Source organism: Canis aureus, chromosome 5 (assembly GCF_053574225.1).
Source record: "Canis aureus isolate CA01 chromosome 5, VMU_Caureus_v.1.0, whole genome shotgun sequence".
Classification (NCBI taxonomy): domain Eukaryota; kingdom Metazoa; phylum Chordata; class Mammalia; order Carnivora; family Canidae; genus Canis; species Canis aureus.
Window position 1 is genome coordinate 6,201,768 of NC_135615.1, and position 22,397 is coordinate 6,224,164.

The 22,397-nt window shown below is 37.8% G+C and overlaps 1 protein-coding gene across 13 annotated transcripts in view; it reads right to left on the reverse strand.

Annotated features, from left to right (window-relative positions):
- Window positions 1-1,361: 1,361 nt before the first annotated feature.
- ACBD5 (acyl-CoA binding domain containing 5) overlaps window positions 1,362-22,397 on the reverse strand; it is a 50,047-nt gene continuing 29,011 nt past the window's right edge. For 4 of the 13 annotated variants that reach the window (XM_077896718.1, XM_077896717.1, XM_077896720.1 and 1 more), the window contains exons 9-14: window positions 20,909-21,015; window positions 16,678-16,936; window positions 12,881-13,080; window positions 8,798-8,842; window positions 8,339-8,448; window positions 3,351-3,501 (exon numbers count right to left, since the gene is read on the reverse strand). In XM_077896718.1, the coding sequence (XP_077752844.1) occupies window positions 3,486-3,501; window positions 8,339-8,448; window positions 8,798-8,842; window positions 12,881-13,080; window positions 16,678-16,936; window positions 20,909-21,015 (737 nt within the window). In that variant the 3' untranslated portion in view covers window positions 3,351-3,485. Of the gene's footprint in view, window positions 3,281-3,334; window positions 3,502-8,338; window positions 8,449-8,797; window positions 8,843-12,880; window positions 13,081-16,677; window positions 16,937-20,908; window positions 21,016-22,397 lie in introns of those variants that run through there. The other 9 variants (XM_077896721.1, XM_077896723.1, XM_077896715.1 and 6 more) reach the window with 8 other exon arrangements.

Consider the following 22,397-nt stretch of genomic DNA (forward strand, 5'->3'; position numbering starts at 1 on the left):
CAAAGACAGCAGAACAGAAAGGAGCCTCTTCCTAACCATGTTGTGGAAGCACCCAGCCCTAGGCTTCCTACCTCTGAGCGACTTCTTTTTTTTATTTTCAAGATTATTTATTTATTTGACAGAGAGAGAGATAATAAGCGCAAGCAGGGGGAGGGGCAGATGGAGAAAGAGAAGCAGAATGCTGAGCAGGGAGCCGGATGTGGGACTGGATCCCAGGACCCTGAGATCATGACCTGAGTGGAAGCCAGATTTTTAACCAACTGAACCATCCAGGCGCCCTGTGTACTTCTTGTATTTGAGAAAAAAAACCCCAAACTTACTTGGTCAAGTCACTGACGTTTTTATGACAGGCAGCACAACATTGGTATTTTTTTTTTTTTTAAGATTTATTCATGAGAAAAAAAAAAAAGATTTATTCATGAGAGCCACACACAGAGAGAGAGAGGCAGAGACATAGGCAGAGGGAGGAGCTGAAGCAGGGAGCCTGATGCAGGACTCGATCCCAGGACCCCAGGATCATGACCCGAGCCAAAGGCAGACACTCAGCCAGTGAGCCACCCAGACACCCAAACACTGGTATTTTAGGTGATACAAATAGCTAACATCACTTTTATCAGTATCTGTAAAAGTTACAAGTTATATATTTGTATGAAAAACACAAATCCTGGGGCGCCAGGATGGCTCAGTTGGTTAAGCATCTGCCTTTGGCTCAGGTCATGATCCTAGGGTCCTGGGGTCTCAGCAGGGAATCTGCTCCCTTCTCTCTTTCTGCCCAACCCCCTCCTCCTGTTGGTTGTCTCTCACACTCTCAAATAAATGAATAAAATCTTTAATAAAAAAAAAAATGGGTGTATGGGTGGCTCAGTCAGTTAGATACCTGCCTTCAGCTCAGGTTATGGTCCCAGGATCCTGGGATTAAGCCCAGCAGGGCTCCCTGCTCAGTGCGGAGCCTACTTCTTCCTCCTCCCAACTCCACCCCTCCCTTGTGCTCTCTCTCTCAAATGAATAGTCTTTAGAAAAAAACAAAACACCCCCCTAAAAAAAAAACAACAAAAAAAAAAAACACAAATCCTCTGAGCATATTCCACCTAAGACCAATTGTGTATTTAAGATGTCATGGCTGGGGGAAGCTATCTATGTGGTGTAAGAATGGAAACTAAGATTTTGACTGGACATTCTCAACCAAATGACTAAAGGACTTCTACTTTATCCCAGTTTTGAACTTTTATGAAATTCTATGTAATACCATGGTTTTATTCTGAAAGAGGCATGATTACTTTCTATGAATTCCCACAATTTACACTTGTTTAATCCTTTATTCAATGTATTTCTACCAGTAACAAGTAATAAAAACCATAGCATTTCTCATTAACCTTTTTATTTTTAATGTAGTTTTACAATAAAGGAACAGAAAAGAAGATCATTAAAAAAATACCAGCTGTCAATTTAAAATTTTAAATGAGGTTCTTTTTAACAAAGCAGTAACACCATATCCTATAATTACATCTTTATTTATATATACAAGAACTGTGTGCAAAGTACTTTTCAAACTATAAAATAAGACTTTGGAATAGGATACAAATGGTTATCCCTAGGAGTTAGTTACCTCCCACTGCCTATAATGAATCACAACTGCTTATGTTCTTAAATTTGCTTTTAGTTATTTTATTTACTATCAAGAAATGCCACCACCATTGTCTGATACCAAATTAATATCTAATTTTTAAAAAATAATCCCTGATCCACAGGTGTGAACCTTATTTTTCCATATAATTCAGTTACTTGCTTCATTTTTTCCCCTAAATAGAGTTTTTAAAAGGTGAATATTAGTAACCCCTTTAGAGAGACACATTTTAATCAGGATGTGATTTAAAAATAAAACCATCAAGTTACAAGAAAAAAAAAGGAACAAAGAATTTGGGGAAAGCAAATTGTATTCTTATACTGTTTTCTTCAAGCAAAGAACCACGCTCTATGCAAGGGATGGATTACTTTCTTAAAACACTCTGAACACAGGATGCTTAACCCAACATCACACATATCGAGAATGCTTAAAAATTATTTGCTACTATGCCTTCGAATGAGAGAAATCTACAAGTACAAGCTACATCTAAATGTGAAATTTTGGAAGGTATACAGGAAGAATAATTCCAAACAAAGCCTTCAAGGATCTCTATATGTTACAGTCTTCTTTCTCATCTAAATGTGGGGGGCGGGGGAAGCATTTACATTCAGGTTAGTTGGGTGTGCCTTCTTCACATGGAAGCATAAGCCCTGCTTGCTTGCAAATCCTTCCATTACCCCTGTGAAATAGGTGTATCTCAAATATTATACCCCAAGGGAAAAACAGAGGCACTAAAAGGTTAAGAGTCCAGTCTGTGTAGTTTACCAGTTGCAGAAAAGTGATTTTCATGTGTTTCCTTTTTGACCTTTTGTAAAAACAGTATAAATAAGTTTTCATTTTATATTTCAAAGCACCCTATGAAGCAGAAACAAGATATCCTCAAAGAAAAGCGATTACAAAGGAATAAATGTATACGATTGAATAAAATCTTATCAATGATCTACAGGCTCAGAGTATACTTCTAAACTTCCTAGAAGCCGATTCTTCATCATTCTTGTCAGCAGGTTATGTCTAGTCTGTGTTCATTTGTAAAAAGTAAGCCTGGTACATAGGGCTCTACTTTGTAATAACGACGCCTGAACAGTAAAGTCAGTGCTGTGAATGCCCAGGAAAGATTATGGGCAGCCCACAGAGAGGATGTGGAGAAAATTCTTCCAGCAGTTTTCTACTGCTTGGCATGGCAATTCATTGACTAAATTGAAAAGTTCATTTAATCTCATTTGAACTTCACTCCTGGTTTGTATTCTTTCTTATAGTTAATTTAGAAAATTAAAAATAAAATATCTCATTATCACAACTGTACCTTGGAAAAGCAGCTTATTGTTCTCTACGGGAGATAATCAGGTAAATATGTTACCAAACAATAATTAATAATTTAATGCTCTTCAAGTTCAAGGTAGGGCAAATCTATGTATGCTACTTGTAACCTAGCTGAGATTAATTATTCAAGTATCAGCAATATTAAATGTTATCATTTTTGTAGTGCAAAATATATATATGTATATATGTACACAAACCAAACTATTGGACGACAAAAAGAAGTGTAATCATCACAAACTAAGATTCTCTTGTGATTTCCACATTCCATTTCATTCTGAGGTCATTCAGGCCCAGTAGTCTTCTTGGGTAAAACACCATTTTCTTCAGTTCAGTTTTCTTTAAAAAGAAAGTAAAAACCAATTTTCTGTGAATATAAATGCAACCTGAATATGAAACACATCCATACCAGAGAATTCTTTGGACGATAACATAACAATTCATATTCACGTTCAGAATCAAATCATAAAATTGCCAGTAGTTCCTAAGAAATTCTCATCCTTTTGTAGTTGGCTTAAGGCGATTCAGGGTTTTGGGAATTATTTTACAACTTGGCAAAGCTGTGAAACAAAAAATGCTTAATAAGACTATAATAGGTTGATAGATGTATAACCTAGACTATTCATTTAATCAACATATATTTTGTGTCTATGACTTTCCAGGCTCTGTGCCAAGCACTGGGGATTCAAACATAAATGAGGCAGGCTCTCGACTCTTAAAAGAGCTCTCAGGTTAGCTTGGGGGTAGGAGGGAGAACATATAAACTCACAATTCAGATAGGTATAAAATGACAGTTTTAGTGATAGCAGAGTGAACGAGTGATCAGAGAAGGGTGGGTTTGTCAGCACAAGACACAACAATCACGTATGATCTGACATCTGGGAGAGGTCCCACACCTGTAAAAATCTCTATATCCTCCCCAGCACTCTAGATGCCAAAATGCCTGAAATGTTCTCATTATAGATTCATTTCCTCACCTCTACAGAAATGCTCTTACACAATCCCCTTGGCAGGAGGGATATTTTAAATAATACGATCATCTTCTATCCTCTGTAGAAATCCTCTTATGTACACTTCCTTGGCAGGAGTGACATTTTAAATAGATCAATTTTCACATAAGGAGAGCCCTAAGGGCATGAAGGAAAAAAGGCTCCTGGAGCCAGAACAGAATTATGAGTGGTACTTTTTTTTTTTTTTTTTAAAGATCTTATTTATTTGAGGGAACCCTGGGTGGCGCAGCAGTTTAGCGCCTGCCTTTGGCCCAGGGCGCGATCCTGGAGACCCGGGATTGAGTCCCACGTCGGGCTCCTGGTGCATGGAGCCTGCTTCTCCCTCTGCCTGTGTCTCTGCCTCTTTCTCTCTCTTTGTGTGACTATCATAAATAAATTAAAAAAAAAAAAAAGATCTTATTTATTTGAGAGAGAGAGAGAGAGTGTGTGTTCTAGCACAAGCAGAGGGGAAGGGCAGAAATAGAGGGAGAGAAGCAGGCTCCCTGCTCAGCCTCGATTCCAGTACCCTGGGATCATGACCCCAGCTGAAGGCAGACACTTAACCAACTGAGTCACACAGGCACCACAGAATTGCCCTCACTAACAGCCTAAGTGAGGGGTTAGCAGAAATGTTCACTGGATGGTGCATGAACAGTTAGCAACACTTACTAAGAACCTATGTGATGTAGATTACTACACAAAATTCTTTGCATATTTACAAAAAAGCACATAACTCTCTGAACCCTCTATCTTCTCCTGTAATAGGGAAATAGAATACATACAAATTCCCATCCGTATTTTCAGAATTTTAGAATGTTTTTCAAGGTTCCTCATGAGATCTTTTCGTCCTTTTTTTCTTTTTAAATTAACTTGCAAAATGTAGGGTATGGTGTGATAAGAGAAGAAAAGTTACAGAAAACAACAGATTAAAGGTAGAGGGAAACATTATGCCTTTCACTTTGCCTGCTAAACTATCTGCCCTGGCTATACTGATGAGATTCTTTCCCTTCCTCAGAAGCCTGGGCCTGACTTTTTGAGGCAGGCTCCATCTGAAAAGTGTTCCTACAGAGAGGCACCTGGGTGGCTCAGCGGTGAGTATCTGCCTTCGGCTCAGGTCATGATGATCCCCGGGGTCCTGGGATGGAGTTCCACATCAGGCTCCCTGCAGGGAACCTGCTTCTCCCTCTGCTTATGTCTCTGCCTCTGCGTGTCTCTCGTGAGTGAAAAATGAAATCTTTAAAAAGGAATGTGCTCTTCATACCACATTCAGAAAAAAACGTCTTTTGGGATTTTTTTTCTGATCCACTGCAGAGTGATAATGCCTGAAATTTACTTTTGAGTTTATATTCTTCTACACTGGGAGGAGAGAGGGGGAATCAAACAGTGGACCCTTCACCTTGCTTTTAATGTTGAAGAAAACAAACTATTATTTCAAAAAGCTTACCACAAATAGATAGCTACTTATTTTACATATATATAGAACTATCTCACTGTGTTTGTACCCAGATGCCTATTTATTAAGTAAAATGGAAAAAAAAATTTAAATAAATAAATAAACTAAAAGCTTTCTATATCATATAGTACTTCAGTGTGACCTCCTACAAATAGTGGGTATTCAGTCATGCACTCAGCACACACTTTCTGAAAGCCTACTACATGCCAAACACTGAATTAGGGGTCGAGGCACAGGATGGTCCCTATTATGAATAGAGCACACCCACTCCTTTTCATACCTTTCCCCACTCTAACTGGATTTCTGGATCTTTCTCCTCATCTCTAACACAGAACCCATCTCCTTCAAACTATACACACTGCTCTCTAGTTTTCATTCCTATAACTGTCAGATTAAAAATTGCTACACACTTCCAGATGAAAAGATGTCTAAGTCCCTTCAAGCCTGAAACTTCTTTCCATATCAAATATGGCTCTGTCTCCAATCCCTGTTAATTTGTTATGTATATGAACAAACAATACAAAAGAAAAGACTCTCATTGGCAGTGCCTGGGTGGTTTAGTCAGTTGAGCGTCTGCCACTTGGTTTTGACTCAGGTCATGATCTCAGGGTCCTGGGATTGAGCCCCACATCAGGCTCCCCTCTCAGCAGGGAGTTTGCTTGAGATTCTCTCTCCTTCTGCCCCTCTCCACGGCATGCTCTCTCCCTAAACAAAAAAATCTTTAAAAATAAACCACTATCTCATCAAAATGCAGTTGCGCAGTGCTAAACAATTGGTAGTTTGGGACGCCTGGGTGGCTCAGTGGTTGAGGGTCTGCCTTTGGCTCAAGACATGATCCTAGTTTGGGGATCGAGTCCCACATCAGGCTCCCTGTAAGGAGCCTGCTTCTTTTCTGCCTGTGTCTCTGCATCTCTCTCTCTGTGTCTCTCATGAATAAATAAATAAAATCTTAAAAAAAAAAAGACAAAGTTTAAAAAAAAATTGGTAGTTTGAAAGGACTAAACATTTAACCTACTGAAAATTTGATAAAGATTCAACAATAACAAAGTAGAATATTAAAAATAGGAGAATTTCTCCATTCAGAGACATCTGTAAGCAACTTAGGAGAAATGGTGCAGATGTGTACCAGCAAGGAATATCTTAAAAAAATAATTTTAGAAAAACTCCAATTTTTGGTGACTGCTGAAGCAGAGTCATTGTTTTCTCAGTCTTTATTAAAGTGACAAGCTGCTGCAAACTTAAGCATAACATAAATTATTAACCCAAGTAAGCTTAACAGTTTTTGTCCTGTGCCAAATTTTTCTACTCTCTAATGCTCAACGATCAACAAAGGAAACATGTAAAGAACTTTGAAATATGTTGCAAAATATGTCAACACCTACATTTAGTGCCTTGCTGCTTGAATCTAGCACTTACTACATAGTGAAAAAAGGTTCGGTTCTTTTTCCCTCCTATTATCAGGGAATTTAAAATTTAAAACACCGTGTCGCACTAAACCCAACCATCATGGGATAAATGTAAAATTTGCGAAAAGAAGAAAAGGAAGGACATAAGCTAAAGTTTATTGAACCCTTACACCAACTTTACACAGAGCTGAAATGACATCTATACAAATGACCTAGAAAGGAGGTAAATAACACTGTGAGAGCAGTTCATGCTTCTGAATTAAAGTTTTTTCAAGTGGGTCAGTGTAGTCCAAGAACACGAATGTACCACAAAATTTTTTAGTTCTCTTATGAACATAAGTTGAACTTTTTTTCCCCTAGATTTTATTTATTTGAGAGACAGAGAGAGAGAACAAGTAGGCGGAACAGCAGGCAGAGGGAAAGGGAGAAGCAGGCTCCCTGTAGAGCAGGGAGCCCAACACGAGGCTCGATCCAAGGACCCTGGGATCAGGACCTGAGCTGAAAGCGGATGCTAAGCTGACTGAGCCATCTAGGTGACCTGAACTGTCTTAACATAAGCAGAAAGCAGGAAGATTGAAAGGATTCACCCAAATCCTGATGGATTTCAGTTTCTCTGCCATCAAGTATTATCTCTGGAGTACTTATACTAACTCATGTGCTGCTTATCCCTTTCAGAGAAGAGAAGGGCAAATGTCTCATTTCTGCTTTTGGTAGCAAGTGTTGTTAATTTAGGGACCTGGGTTCTTTGATAGAAGAACAACATATCCATAATTATTTAAACTTGTAGGTCTTTAAAAATGTGTTTCTATTGCATGTATTTAAGAGAGCACTTAAAATGTTATTATCAATTATTCTATTTCTTCTCCCTATCTGTTGTTACTTAATAGGAAATGGTGATGAAACACCAAAACCATAGTAAGTGAGACTGTGACGCGGTAAATAATGATCAATATGCCCATCCATGGGAAGTAATTCAATTTACATACTGTCTAAAAAAAAAAAATATGTGTGTGTGTGTATATATACATATACACACACACATACTTTAAGGATTTTCTTGAACCCAAGAGACTGAGCCTTTGGTTATTCCTAACCTAGACAATCTCAGAGCCCTTTCAAGGATCCCAATTTATTATTCTCAGACCAATTTGAGGTATCTCCTGGCATCCCAAACTGAAAGTTTGGCCCTCACATTAGAAAAATCTCTATTTCTAGAGATAAAAATAAAAATCTTCTGAAATGTCAATGTCTCTTTCAAAGGTATAGAGAGCATGCAGGTATTGTTTCCCTACCTATTGTCTACAATCCTTTAATGTTAGCAAAAGGCCCAAAATAAACATCAGACTTTGATTTTTTTTAAGTCTAACAGGCACCTAGGAATCCACTAGATATGATTTCGAAGAGAGTTTCAGTCTCAGGATTGGTACAGAATGTTCAGTATGACAATATAGCTACAAAATGGAGCTATCGTTTCCATTGCTGTTGAAAGCTCTGTCTACTGTAGATTATAAGGCTTTGCATACTATTTTCAATTATAAAACTAAATTACCTTCTCCTTCTTTGATAATATAAATGCACCAACCACTGGGCAATAAAAGGCCATATGATAGCAAAAGTTAATGCACCAGGAGACATCTCGAAGGGCCACCAAGATGGTCTCTGAGAAAATAAAATAAGCTGGTCACCAGTCTATTACACGCTGTATATATAAAATGTACCTAATTCATAATTTTGAAAATATAAAACTTAATAACAAATCTCAGCCCTGCTAAAGAGAAGGGAGATATTCTGTATCTCAGAGTGTAATTCAGTACACAGACGTTCAGGAGTACTTTAGACTTAAAAACATTAAAAATCTATTTTAATTTCAAAGCTCTAAAGGGTAGATTTCATTTGGAATATTTCAAGAACCTCATATAATCTAAATTTATTTTAAGTTATTTGAAGCCCTTATTTTTAGATTTGAAACCCTTATTTTAGACTTAAATTTAAGAAAAGAATTTCTTACCTGCGAGGGAGGCTGATTACTGGTCTGTAATGTCGATGATTTTGCCTATAAATACAAATGAAAGTAATTTAGCTTTGACAAAATGAGAAAAAAAAATAGTAATTTTTTCTATATCTTATCTTAAAAAAAAAGAAAAAAAAGTCTAGGGAAGCCTGGGTAGCTAAATGGTTGAGTGCCTGCCTTCAGTTCAGGTCGTGATCCTGGAGTCCTGGGGTCAAGTCCCATATCAGGCTCCCTGCATGGGGCCTGGTTCTCCTTCTGCCTCTGTCTCTGCCTGTGTCTCTCATGAATAAATATAAAAGTATTTCAATTTTTTTAAAAAGTCTAAAACATTAGTTTATTATGTTTTTCTGCTAATCATACTTTGATTATACTGAAACCTATACTGGCCAAATAACAAGGTCCCTAAATTCCTAGTCAAATAAATACCTTCGACATTTTATGTTTTATAGTTCAAATTATATAAAATCATCAAATAAAACCTGAAATTAATCTGAACCATTACTTCTTGTATACTGTTACTAAATTATCTAATTAACTTAGTAATTCTTTGTTTCCATACAAATTACAAATTTAAAAACACATCTGAGAACTGCAGCCTTGATTATTTTCAAATTATAAATCATATCGAAAGATCTGCTTTGAAAATTCTTAAGTTTTGGGGTTTTTTTTTTTTTTTTTTTTTAAAGATTTCACTTATTCATGAGAGACACAGAGAGAGAGAGAGAGAGAAGCAGAGACATGAGCAGAGGGAGAAACAGGCTCCCGACATGGGACTTGATCCTGGGACCCCAGGATCACACCCTAGGCCGAAGGCAGGCACCAAACTGCTGAGTCACCCAGGAATCCCCGGTTTTTGTTTTTTTTTTTTTAAGATTTTATTTATTCACGAGAGACAGAGAGAGAGAGGCAGAGGCAGAAGTAGGCTCCATGCAAGGAGCCCGATGTGGGACTTGATCCTGAGACCTTGGGATCATGCTCTGAGCTGAAGGCAGATGCTCAACCACTGAGCCACCCAGGCATCCCTGAAAATTCATAAGTTATAGCACAAGAGGTATGATAGAAATGAACTGTTGGTACTATAGATTTGCTTTTAAGTTTTTTCCAGCTTTATCAAGGTATACTTGATAAATAAAATCGTATACATATATATATATATATGTGATGATTTGATGCATATATACAATATGAAATGATTACCATAATCAAGTTAATTAACACATTCCTCACTTTACATAGTTATTATTTTTGAGGGGAGGAGTATTGTAGGATTTTTAATGAGATGTATAAACTAAACAGAAAAATTTCAAATTAATTGAGAAAACATATTCCAATTTGGCTCATCCAGAAAACAAGTTTCCTTATACTAATTGTTGGAAACTTATTACTTCAGTTTCTCCATTTATTTATTATTATTTTTTTTAAAGATTTATTTATTTATTTATGATAGAGAGAGAAAGAGAGGCAGAGATACAGGAGGGAGAAGCAGGCTCCATGCCGGGAGCCTGATGCAGGACTCGATCCCGGGACTCCAGAATCGCGCCCTGGGCCAAAGGCAGGCGCCAAAACCGCTGTGCCACCCAGGGATCCCAGTTTCTCCATTTATTATATCTTCAGAGAAAGTATGAAAATGAGATCGTTCGTTTGTTCATTCATTCATTCATTCATTCAGTAAATACTCAGCGTCTATTATGTACCAGTTAACCCTGGGCATTAGAGATGCAACAGAGAGCAAAATGACAAAAAGTGCTGCCCTAATGGAGCTTATACTATAATGGACAGATACAAATAATAATGAATAAATCAGTAAAATATGCAATGTATCAGGTAGCAATAAACACCATAAAGAAAAATAAAACAGGAAGGAGGGAAAAACAAGAAAAAGAAAACAGGGAGAGTAAGAGACATGTTGGAGGAGGAGAGTCTTGCAAGTTTAAATACAATGGTGATGGAAGGCTTTGCTGACAGTATGCTATGTAGCTAAGGGAGGCGGAAGGGAGGGTGGGGGGTAGGAATGGGGAGGGAGGGTGGGGGGGCAGGGGTGTGTGTGCAGCACAATCTTCCCTACAGAGGGATTAGCAAGTACAAGGATCCAAGGTGGGAGGGAGCCTTCAAGCAAGTTCAAGGCTCAGCACAGAGGCCTGTATGCTGAAATTACAGCAGGAAGTGGTAGGGAGGAGGCAGGCTTTAAATTTCCTTGTTATGGGTAATATAGTATCAAGGACTTCAGTAGGACTATACCTTACAGGTAAAACTAAATTAGTTGCCTCCAGATGTTGCATTAGTCCTCACCTCATCAAGGTGTACAGAAGGGCATAATCAAATTGCAAGTGCTGAAAGAATCTAGACAAACCAATGATCTTTATATTAGTTGTAATTGTACCTTGTAGGCATAATAATATATATATTTTTTCAAAGATTTATTTATTTGAGAGAGAGAATCTTGAGCAGACTGCCCGCTGAGCACAGAGCACAACACAGGGCTTGATCTCAAGACCCTGAGATCATAACCTGAGCCAAACCAGGAGGCAGACGTTCAACCAACTGAACCATTCAAATGCCCTACGGCGTGATATTTAACTAGGAGATTTACTTTATGGCATTTTTTCAGAATAAAGGATAGATTTAAAAATTGGGCTCCCTGGTATCTGATGACTTAATCAAGGTCACATTTGTCAGTGTGATTTCTAGATGGAATTCAAGGTGACCAAATCCCAATGTGATGACACAGCTGCTCTTCCTCATTAAAGCAGCAACTACCAACAAATACTAAAGTGGAGTCAGAACTATTAAATGTTAACTATTAGCAGATTTTTTTCCCTAAGTAATAAAGTCTGAAAAGCAAATGAAGATTCCCAAGGACCCCTGCTTTCATCTAAGAAGTACTGGCACTAGCTGTTATAATTAGCGTTATGATTTTTTGCTGTAATGATATTTATCCATGTTGTTGAAAAAAAGAATCAATGACACTTGTGAAAGCACAAAAAGGAAGACTTTCTTCAAGGGGGTAGGGGCTATCACGATGCAGGGATTGGGGCTCATTCCCTGCACACCCAGCACAGCATGGGTGAGGGGGAATGTAGTGTCAAGGCATATGGCAAGGATGAGCAGATGGAAAATGCCTAAATGGAAACATGGGGTTAGGAAGATTCTGGCTAAACTGACCTAACAGGATTCTTGTGGAAGGCGGGCCGGGATGATCAGACATCATCTGGCAGCTGGTGGAGGATGAGGAGCCTGTCTGGTTAACTTAGCAGGGTTCTTGATAAAACTGGATTTTATAAGGAAGAAGTGAAGAACTGGGCCTAAGAGAAAGTTCAGGAATCTAACATTTAGGCTGGCAATGAATCTTTGTCAGTACCAGTGGCTTTTACGTAGCTTTTTCATATTTAGAAATCCTACTTACCATTATATGGCTAGATTAAAATAAGGATTACTGATTTTTTTAAAAATATTTTTGAAAGGAAAAATCCCATACAACTATAACCGTTGCAAAGAAAATATGGAGATGGAAAATTATTTAAGTTAGGTGCATATTATTATTATTATTATTAAAGATTCCATCCATTTGTTCATGAGAAACACAGAAAGAGAGAGAGAGAGAGGCAGAGAGAGACAGAGGCAGAGGGAGAAGCAGGCTCCTTGCAGGGAGCCTGATGTGGGACTCCATCCCAGGACCCCAGGATCATGACCTGAGCCAAAAGCAAACCCTCAACTACTGAGCCACCCAGGAGTCCTGCTCCTAGGTCCTATTTAAAAAAAAAAAAAAAAAAAAAAAAATCATTGGGGCAGCCCAGGTGGCTCGGTGGTTTGGCGCCACCTTCAGCCCAGGGAAGACCTGGGATCGAGTCCCACGTCGGGCTCCCTGCATGGAGCCTGCTTCTCCCTCTGCCTGACTCTCTCTCTGTCTCTATCTCTCTCTCTCTCTCTATCTCTCTCTCTCCTCTCTGTGTAGGCTCATGAATAAATAAATTAAAAAAAAATCATTACGCTGATTTGTGTAAGTCAGATCAACACAGACTACACTTACATGCTGTTATGCAGGATCAGCAGCAGTGGAAGAAGACAAATTTGAACGCTCACCTGTGAAGCTGTTAGTGTTTCCAGTTTATGGAGTCTCTGCAGGACGTTCTGCATGTCCTCCTGTAGGCGCATGAGGACGAGAGCAATCTGCTCATTGAGGCTTCCCCATGAGCCTCTGTCCGAGCCCCAGCGCTCCCCGTCCCCTCCGCTCCCTACTTGCCGACCCTTAGATCCTTCGCTCAAATGCTGCATCCTATGCCCTATTTTAAGAAAGCAAAATAAGTTAGTTTTAAATAATTCTTATAAAAGTAGAAAAGTGCGTTTTACTCATTTTCCTCTGTTATTTCTTTGAGATCTAAATCTCCAAAGTGGAGTGGAAGCAATCAGAAAGTGTACACAAAATACTGGGAGCAAAGAAGCAGATATATAAGCTTCTATTTATACTGATTTACTCAAAGTTTTTCCTGCTAAGGTTTTATAATGTATTTACTGCACTAGTAAATGACTAAATGCATATAATTCATATAGAATTTACATATTTGAGCTGCATTCACAAAAATTCTTTACTAATAAAGTAACAAGATTGAAAAAAAATCTGAGGACTGCTTCTTTAGAGTATTTTGACAAATAATTTATTTAAATTCAATTTTCCAACATATAGTATAACTCCCAATGCTCATTTCATGTGCCATCCTCCTTAGTGCCAGTCACCCAGCTACCTCCCCCTCAGCAACCCTTTGCTTCCCAGAGTTAGGAGTCTCTCATGGTTTGTCTTCCTCTCGAATTCTTCCCCACTCAGTTTCCTCCTGCTTCTTTAGAGTATTAAAAGCTACACATTTTCCTTTTTGGTCATTTTTAATTTAATAATACTGTAAATCTCCCAAAAGATTGTTTAATGTATTTTTTATTATAAATTCTATTATACTTATCACTATTAAAATTTTTTTCACTATTAAAATTATGTTATATATCCATCATTTTTCCTATGCTTATACTTAAGGAATTGGCATTACCCCTAACACATGATTTTGTGTCCTTCTTTTAAAAAAATTTCATCAATATGTATCTGCATCATTAAATTTTGTTTCAAAACCACTGCAATGTCTACATAAATTCCCCAGTAAGACCATGAAGAAATCTACTCATTCTCCATTTTTGGATAGTTAGGACGATTCCAAATTTTTGTGATTACAAATAACACTGTGATGAATGTCTTTGTATATAAATTATTGCCCAGATTTCTTTAGGAAAAACAGAATCAAAAAAGAATTACTGGGTAAAAGGATGACAACTTTGTAGAGGTTTTTTTTTTTTTTTTTTTGAGAGAGAGAGCACAAGCAGAGAGGAGGAGTGGAGGGAGCGGGAGAAGCAGACTCCCCACTGAGCAGGGAGCTGGATGATGTGGGGCTCCATCCCAGGAACCTGAGATCATGATCTGAGCTGAAGGCAGATGCCCAACCAACCAAGCCACCCAGGCACCGCTTTGCAGAGGATCTTCATTAAGTGCTGCCAGGTTATTTTTCAGAAAGGCTGCAACAGTTTTATATTGCAGTATATAAAAAGCACTACTGTGCAGAAATGAAATATTACAAGTTTTTGTCCGTTTGCTAATACAGTTGGGTAAGTTTTGTTTGTTTTAAATAATAACCAAGAACCTGTTTACCTCATTGCCCTTTGGCATCCTGGAGCCCCAAAGCAGCAGCAGGATTTCCAAAGGTGAGCTTGTATCACCTTATTTGGTCTTGTAAGAAAAATGGAACTAAAGCTGTTTGCCAAGTTAAAGCCCAAAGAGAACGCTGAGGGCTTGATGCCAGTTTCAAGAAGACTTCTACTCTTGTATCGAAAGGAAGTAAGTTTTGAAGTGGTTCTTTAAGAAAGAAAGGACCACTTCAGCGACTGGTGTGGAATTTACAAGGGGAAAAAAAAGTGGAAGTCTGGTCTAAAGGCTTATTTTCCTGTATCCTTAAGAGATGGAGAAATTCTATGAGGGCCTATTAGTAGGTACTGAAGAATCACTCCTGTCTTTGCTCACTTTACTATGTCCTATGTCATAGTGAGCTTTCAAACCAGCCTTCACAAAGACAGGATTAATCAGACTATTTCCATGCTATGGTAATCCCCACCTCCAGTCACTCTGTCCAATTACTCATTTTCTTTTCTTCAGAGCATTTATCGCCATTTGCAACCAATCTGAATTATTTATGTATTCACTGTCAGCTCCCCTTACTAGAACATAAGCTCTGTCTGTGGAAGGGGCTGTCTCCTTCTCTACAGCATCCCCAGGACCTAGAACACAGCCTGACAAAGAACAGCTCAATAATATCTATTTAATGCTGAGGCAGATTTACTATGAAGCTCAAGAAGCTTAACTTTAGGGTCTGCCCCTTGTATGGACTCCTGTGATTGCTGGGAGTTGTGGTGTTTTATAGGACAGGTGAACTCGCGTTATAAATGGGAAGCCTTTCATACATTCAATTTAGGTAAATTGCCTAAAGACAGGAACCTAAATCTGAGGTTCTAGTAATATGTTGTGATCTTTCTCTTCTTTGTTAGAATATTTACAATTGGTATATGTTCAAATGCCTATTGGTTAAACAATTAGTTTCTTAATACCATTAATTCTCTTTTTTCCCCCGTCTTCATTTTATGTAGATTTTTCAACCAGATACACAGATATTCCTTTAACTTTTTACGATCTCATAAAATTATATAGGGATTTTCCTTTTTTTAAGCATACATGATTCAATACTTGTATATATTGCAAAATAATCACAGTAAGTACAGTTAACATCTGTTACCATACAGTTACAGACTCTTTTTCCTTGTGATGGTAACTTTTAAGATTTACTATCTTAGCAACTTTCACATATGCAGTACAGTAGATTAACTACAGTCACCATGCTGTACATTATATCCCCATGAGTGACTTACTTATAACTGAAAGATTTTACCTTTTGACCCTTGACCTGTTTCACATCCTCCTCCCCTCCCCCCGCCACACCCCCCGCCTGTGGCAATCATTAATCTGTCTACCTATTCTCTATCTATAACTTAGTCTTTTTTTTTTTTTTAGATTCTACATATGAGATCATATGGAATTTGTCTTTCCATTATTCTTTTTTGACATTACCTATCCATTCCTAACTACGAACAATTATAAATTAATATATATTTACATTCTTCACTATTCAACTCTAATCTGTTACCTGATCACCTTACTATTCTTAATGTTTCCCTTTGGATTGTTAAATGATATTTTACATTTATTACTTGATCTGTCAGCTTTAAATGATATCTTTGATTTAAGGAGGGAAATGTGGAAAAGACAGAATTCAAATTTTTACCTATGGTAGCAAAAAAAGCAGAAATGCAGTTGGAGGAACGAGTAACTGATTGCAGGGAGGAGGGGTGACAGAACATAAATTTGGCTACCTCAAAAAACCGTGTAAAAGATGTAGAAATAGAGGGGCCCCTGGGTGGCTCAGTCCTTTGGCTCAGGTCATGATCCCCAGGTCCTGGGATTGAGTCCCTGCATTGGGCTCCCTGTTCAGTGGGAAGCCTGCTTCTCCCTCTCTCTGCCACTGTGCTCTCTCTCAAATAAATAAACAAATCTTAAAAAAAAAAAAAAAAGATGCAGAAATAGAAATGCTCCCCTCACCCCAACCCGTATCAAACTACTATGCCTTGTAGAATCATAGGTAAGAACCAGGTGTAAAGAAAAATGGTCAGATGTATGTAAGGATAACTTTTAACATTCCGTTTGCAGATGGATAGTTCTAATATTGCTCCTATCTGAAACTCTTGTTTTACTAGTTACTTTATAAGGATAGTTAGTGAGAACAAGAAAAAATACACACCTCTCCCTCTTCTGACATTAGAGAACTCATTTTCTCCACCCCGTCGCTCACGGTGTGGTGCTCCACTGTTGCTTCGGCCATCTTCTCCTCCATGCTTTACTTCACCTTTTCCTTCAACTGCTACCACCTGCATATCCCCAGTGTTGCCATTTCCAGGAGATCCATCTTCAGGAAAACCAGAGTTTTCCAAGGGCTTATTGGGATCACCACCCAAGTAATATCGAAATGGTCCGTTGTTTAATGTAAAGCTGTCTAAAGACTACAAATTTAAAATAAGTTAAAAGCTATAAACATAAGTTTTTATGATAATAGAATTTTTTTTTAATTTTTATTTATTTATGATAGTTACAGAGAGAGAGAGAGGCAGAGACACAGGCAGAGAGAGAAACAGGCTCCATGCACCGGGAGCCCGACGTGGGATTCGATCCTGGGTCTCCAGGATCGCGCCCTGGGCTAAAGGCAGGCGCCAAACCACTGCGCCACCCAGGGATCCCAATAGAATTGTTTTTTATAAAACTTTTTTCACGTTATGATAGGAAATATTTTCTTTTTTTAAGGTTATTTATTTGAGAGAGAGCAAGAGAGAGCAAAGCATGCGAGAACATGAGTGGGGAGGGGGCACAGGAAGAGGGGGAAGCAGGTGCATGGGGCTTGAGCCTGGGACCCTGAGACCATGATCTGAGCCAAAGGGAGACACTCAATCTACTGAGCCACCCAGGTGCTCCAGAAATATTATTTTTCTAAAAAGTTATTCATTTTCTGCTCCCTATATGTAGAAAAATGAGTTAGGGATGATTCATCCATGAGCAAAGAATTGAGTAGTTTTGGCAGTAAACTGTTCTCATGAGTCAGTCATTCATCCAAGAGACTTTTAAAAAATATCTACTCTTTTTCTAGTTACTATGCTAAACTCTAAGGATAACATGAAAAAAGAGATAAAAGCTCTGTCTGCAAGAGGCTTCTAGATTTGGTAAGGAAGTGAGAGATGTAAGATCATTACAGTGTAGTTTGATAAGTGTCATGAAAAACATAGACAAAGGGTGCTTGCTATAGGAATTCACAGGAAGGGTACCTAACTCATACTGGGGCTGGGTGGAGGCTTCCTGGAAGAAATGATATGAACTAGTAAGACTTAAATGAGTATAAGCCAAGTTGAAGGTGTACTAATAATGTCAGCCTGTACCAAGAGAGTAGTAGTGGGACAGAGGGTGATTCAAGAACTTTTGAGATTACAGAATCATTAGGAGTTGAATACTGAATGTAGGAAGTAAGGGAAAGGAAAAGACCCGATGATTTTGAGATACTCACCAAGAAAAGAAATACAGAAGACAAACAGGTTTCAGGGGAACAGAAAGAGACAATGGTATAGTTATAGATAAGTATAAATTGAGGTTCTTAGGCAAGATGTTTAATAGAGCAGTTAGAATTCAGAGATATAGGTTGGAGATGACACTTTTAAAATCATCAGCATGTGAGTGAAGGTTGAAACCAACAGAGTAGTTAACTAGAGATATATTTGTGAAGAATACCAAATTTAAGGGGTCAAAAGAGGAAAGAAAAGTTGAAATCAAGTCATTATGCCAAAGGGATATATATAGGGGAAAGGAGAAAAAATGAGTGGGAAATATCAGAAAGGGAGACAGAAGATGAGAGACTCCTAACTCTGGGAAACGAACTAGGGGTGGTGGAAGGGGAGGTGGGGGGGTGGGAGTGACTGGGTGACGGGTACTGACAAGGGCACTTGATGAGATGAGCACTGGGTGTTATTCTATATTTTGGCAAATTGAACACCAATAAAAAAAATTTTTTTTAAAGGGATATATATAGGAATGGTGTATATGGCAAATACTTCTGAGTTGTTCATATTTTATTTGAAATATACTAAAATAAAAAAATGAAATATACTAAAATAACATTTGTTATCATTAAAAAGAAATCTTAGAAATCTAAATCCACCTAACAAAATTCCAAGTACACTGGTCTGTATTGGTCACTGGTTTGCAATAATATCAGAAGTATATGTACATGTATATATAAAATAAATATTTCCTATCTCAAATCTCTTTTAGAACAGCACTTCCAAACCAATCACTATTCTGATAAATGGTTATGCTAGAATCATTTTCTATTTTTAGCTTCTACAAAGCAATAATTACTAATATTTCAAAATTTCAGCCTTTTATAAAGGCATTTATAAGTGACATAACTTATTTAAATTGGACTGAAATAAAAAACTTTCTTTTAAACATAAATTTGTTAAGTGAGATGAGGCCCTTCCCAGGGCATAAGCATAAGGTCTTCTAACAGGTCAGAGATTTAGTTAAACCAATGAGACGCAATGCTTTCATACCATAAACCCTACAGTAAGGACAGAAACCAAGATAATGTAAATACAAGATAAAAACATTACTGTATTCAAAAAGCACTACACTTCACACCAATCAGAATGGCTAGCATCCAAAAGACAAGAAGTAACATGCATTGGTGAGGATATGGAGGAGAACCCTAGTGTACCATCGGTAGGAATGTAAATTGGTGTGTCCACTATGGAAAACAGTATGGAGGTTCTTCAAATAATTAAAAATAGAAATACCAAATGTTCCAGTAATTCCACTATTGGGTATTAACCCAAAGAAAATGAACACACTAACTTGAAAAGATATATACACCTAGATGTTTATTGCAGCATTATCTACAATAGCCAAGATATAGAAGCAGCCCCAGTGTCCATCAATAGGTGAATGGATAAAGACAATATATGTGTGTATGCACACATGCAAACATACATACATACAATGGAACATCACTGAGTCATAAAAAAAGAACGAAATCTGGCCATTCTTAACTACATGGATGGACCTAGAGGCTATTAGGCTAAGTGAAATAAGTCAGACAGAAAAAGACAAATACTTTATGATTTCACTTATGTGTAGAATCTAAAAAACAAATAAACAAAACCCCAACAATTCCTTTTTTTTTTTTTTTTTTTTAAAGATTTTATTTATTCCTGAGAGACACAGAGAGAGAAGCAGAGACACAGGCAGAGAGAGAACCAGTCTCCTCACAGGTAGCCTGACGCAGGACTTGATCCCCAGATCGGGATCACACCCTGAGCCAAAGGCAGATGCTCAACCGCTGAGTCACCCAGGAATCCCCAAATAATTCTCAAATATAGAAAACAAACTGGTGGTTGCTAAAGGGGAAGTGGATAGGTGACAATGGGTGAAATAGATAAAGAAGATTAACAAGTATAAACTTCCAATTATAAAGTAAGTTAAGTCTCAGAGGTGGAAAGTATAGCATAAGAAATATAGTCAATAATATTGTAATAGAATCGTATGGTGACTACACTTATCATGGTGAGCACCAAGTAATGTACAGAATCATTGAATCAACACGTTGTACACCTAAAACTAATATAATATTTTGTTAATTACACTTAAAGTTATTGTGAAGAACAGATTTATTTGTCAATTATTCAATTTTCTTGACTGTCAATCAATGTTTCAAACATAGCAACTAGTTTGAGTTTACTCTCTGCCTCCTCCATCCCACCTCACTCTCAGAATATTTACAAATATATTATAAATTATAATATTTAAATATTTTTGAATATTCAGGAATATATTTTTTAAATTTACAAAAATAATTTTAAATACAAAATTTAAATATTTTATATGTAGATTTTCAAAGTGATAGGCACTGGTATTAAAAGAAGTTATGGGGGGCACCTGGATGGCTTAGTCAGTTAAGTGTCCAACTCGTGACTTAGGTTCAGGTCATGATCTCAGGGTCATGAGATTGAGCCCCATATTAGGCTTGCACTGGGTACAGAGCCTGCTTGAGATTCTCTACCTCCTTCTCCCTCTGCCCCTCCCCCACCTTATGTCTGCTCTCTGTCTAAAAAGAAAATCTTTTATTTTTATTTATTTATTTTTAAAGATTTTACTTATTTATTCATGAGAAACACACACAGAGAGAGGCAGAGACACAGGCAGAGAGAGAACCAGGTTCCATGCAGGCAGCCTGATGTGGAACTCGATCTCGGGACTCCAGGATCACGCCCTGGGCCAAAGGCAGGCGCCCAACTGCTGAGCCACCCAGGTGTCCCTAAAAATAAAATCTGTTAATAAAAATAAAATTTAAAAGCAAATAAAAAATAATTAAAATAAGTTATGCACTGAATTCTATCACTTTAAAGATTTCCCAATTAAAAAAATATCATTTTTACCTCTTCTTGTCCAAATTGCTCCATGGAATCACAGTAAACTTCACTATCTGAATCACTTGTCAAATGCTGAATTCCTGAAACATCTTCAACATGATCATCATTTATATCTAAAAAAGAACAAATAATTATTATTCTCTAATTGAAGAAAAATGCACTTACTCCATTGTCAAAATTTAACAGCTCAATATTATTTTCATACTAGAGACAAATTTGATTTATCAAGCCATATTTTTTCTTTTAACTTACCAAAACTTTAAATTTAGTTGATAATTTTTACTTGAAAAGATTATAAAGTACTTTATCATATAATTGCACAAAGACATTGTCTATATCAAACCTTACAAAACTAATAACCTTATAAGAGAAAACTGACTACCAGCTAGGAGGCCTAAACTGATAGCAACTATGTAAGTTCAGTTGTTACATTAAATAAGTTCATTTCCTGGTTTCTTGACTGAATTGCAGCAATGTTCATAATTCATCAAATATATATGACAGGCTCACCCCTAGAGTCCTAAGATACGAAAAGACTGTAACTTATGAATAAAGAGCAAAGGCATTGTATAATCAGAGGTTGGGTTAAAAGAAACATCAGGGGCAGCCTAAGTGGCGCAGCGGTTTAGTGCCGCCTTCAGCCCAGGGTGTGATCCTGGAGACCAGGGATCGAGTCCCACGTCAGGCTCCCTGCATGGAGCCTGCTTCTCCCTCTGCATGTGTCTGTTCCTCTCTCTCTCTGTGTCTCTCATGAATAAATAAATAAAATCTTTAAAAAATGAAAAAGTGAAAAAATGAAAAAATAAAAAAAAGAAAAGAAACATCAAAGGGCAACTGGATAGCTCAAATGGTTAAGCATCTGCCTTCGATCAGATCATGATCTCAGCGTCCTGGGATCAAGCCCCATGTTGGGCTCCCTGCTCAATGGGGAGTCGCTTCTCCCTCTGCCTCTCTCTCAAATTTTATTTTAAAATGTCATACAAGGGATCCCTGGGTGGCTCAGTGGTTTGGCGCCTGCCTTTGGCCCAGGGTGTGATCCTGGAGTCCCGGGACCGAGTTCCACATCAGGCCCCCTACATGGAGCCTGGTTCTCTCTCTGCCTGTGTCACTGCCTCTCTCTCTCTCTCTCATGAAGAAATAAATAAAATCTTTAAAATGTCATACAAAAACACAATAAAAAATGTCTCAATAAAAATATAGAAGCCCTGCTCCTAATTCACTATCATTCAAAGCCATACATCTTTATAATATTAATAAACCCTAAGATATTACTGAATGAAAGATTTTTATGGGACTCTTTTCTTTTTTTCCCTCTTTTTCTCTTTTCTCCCTCCCTCCCTTGCTCCCTTCCTTCCCTCTTTTTTAGTAGGATCCATGCCCAGTACAGAGCCCAACATGGGGCTCAAACTCACAACCCCAAGATCAAGACCTGAGCCGAGATCAAGAGTTGGACACCCAACTGACTGGACCACCCAGGTGCCCCCTAGATAAGAGG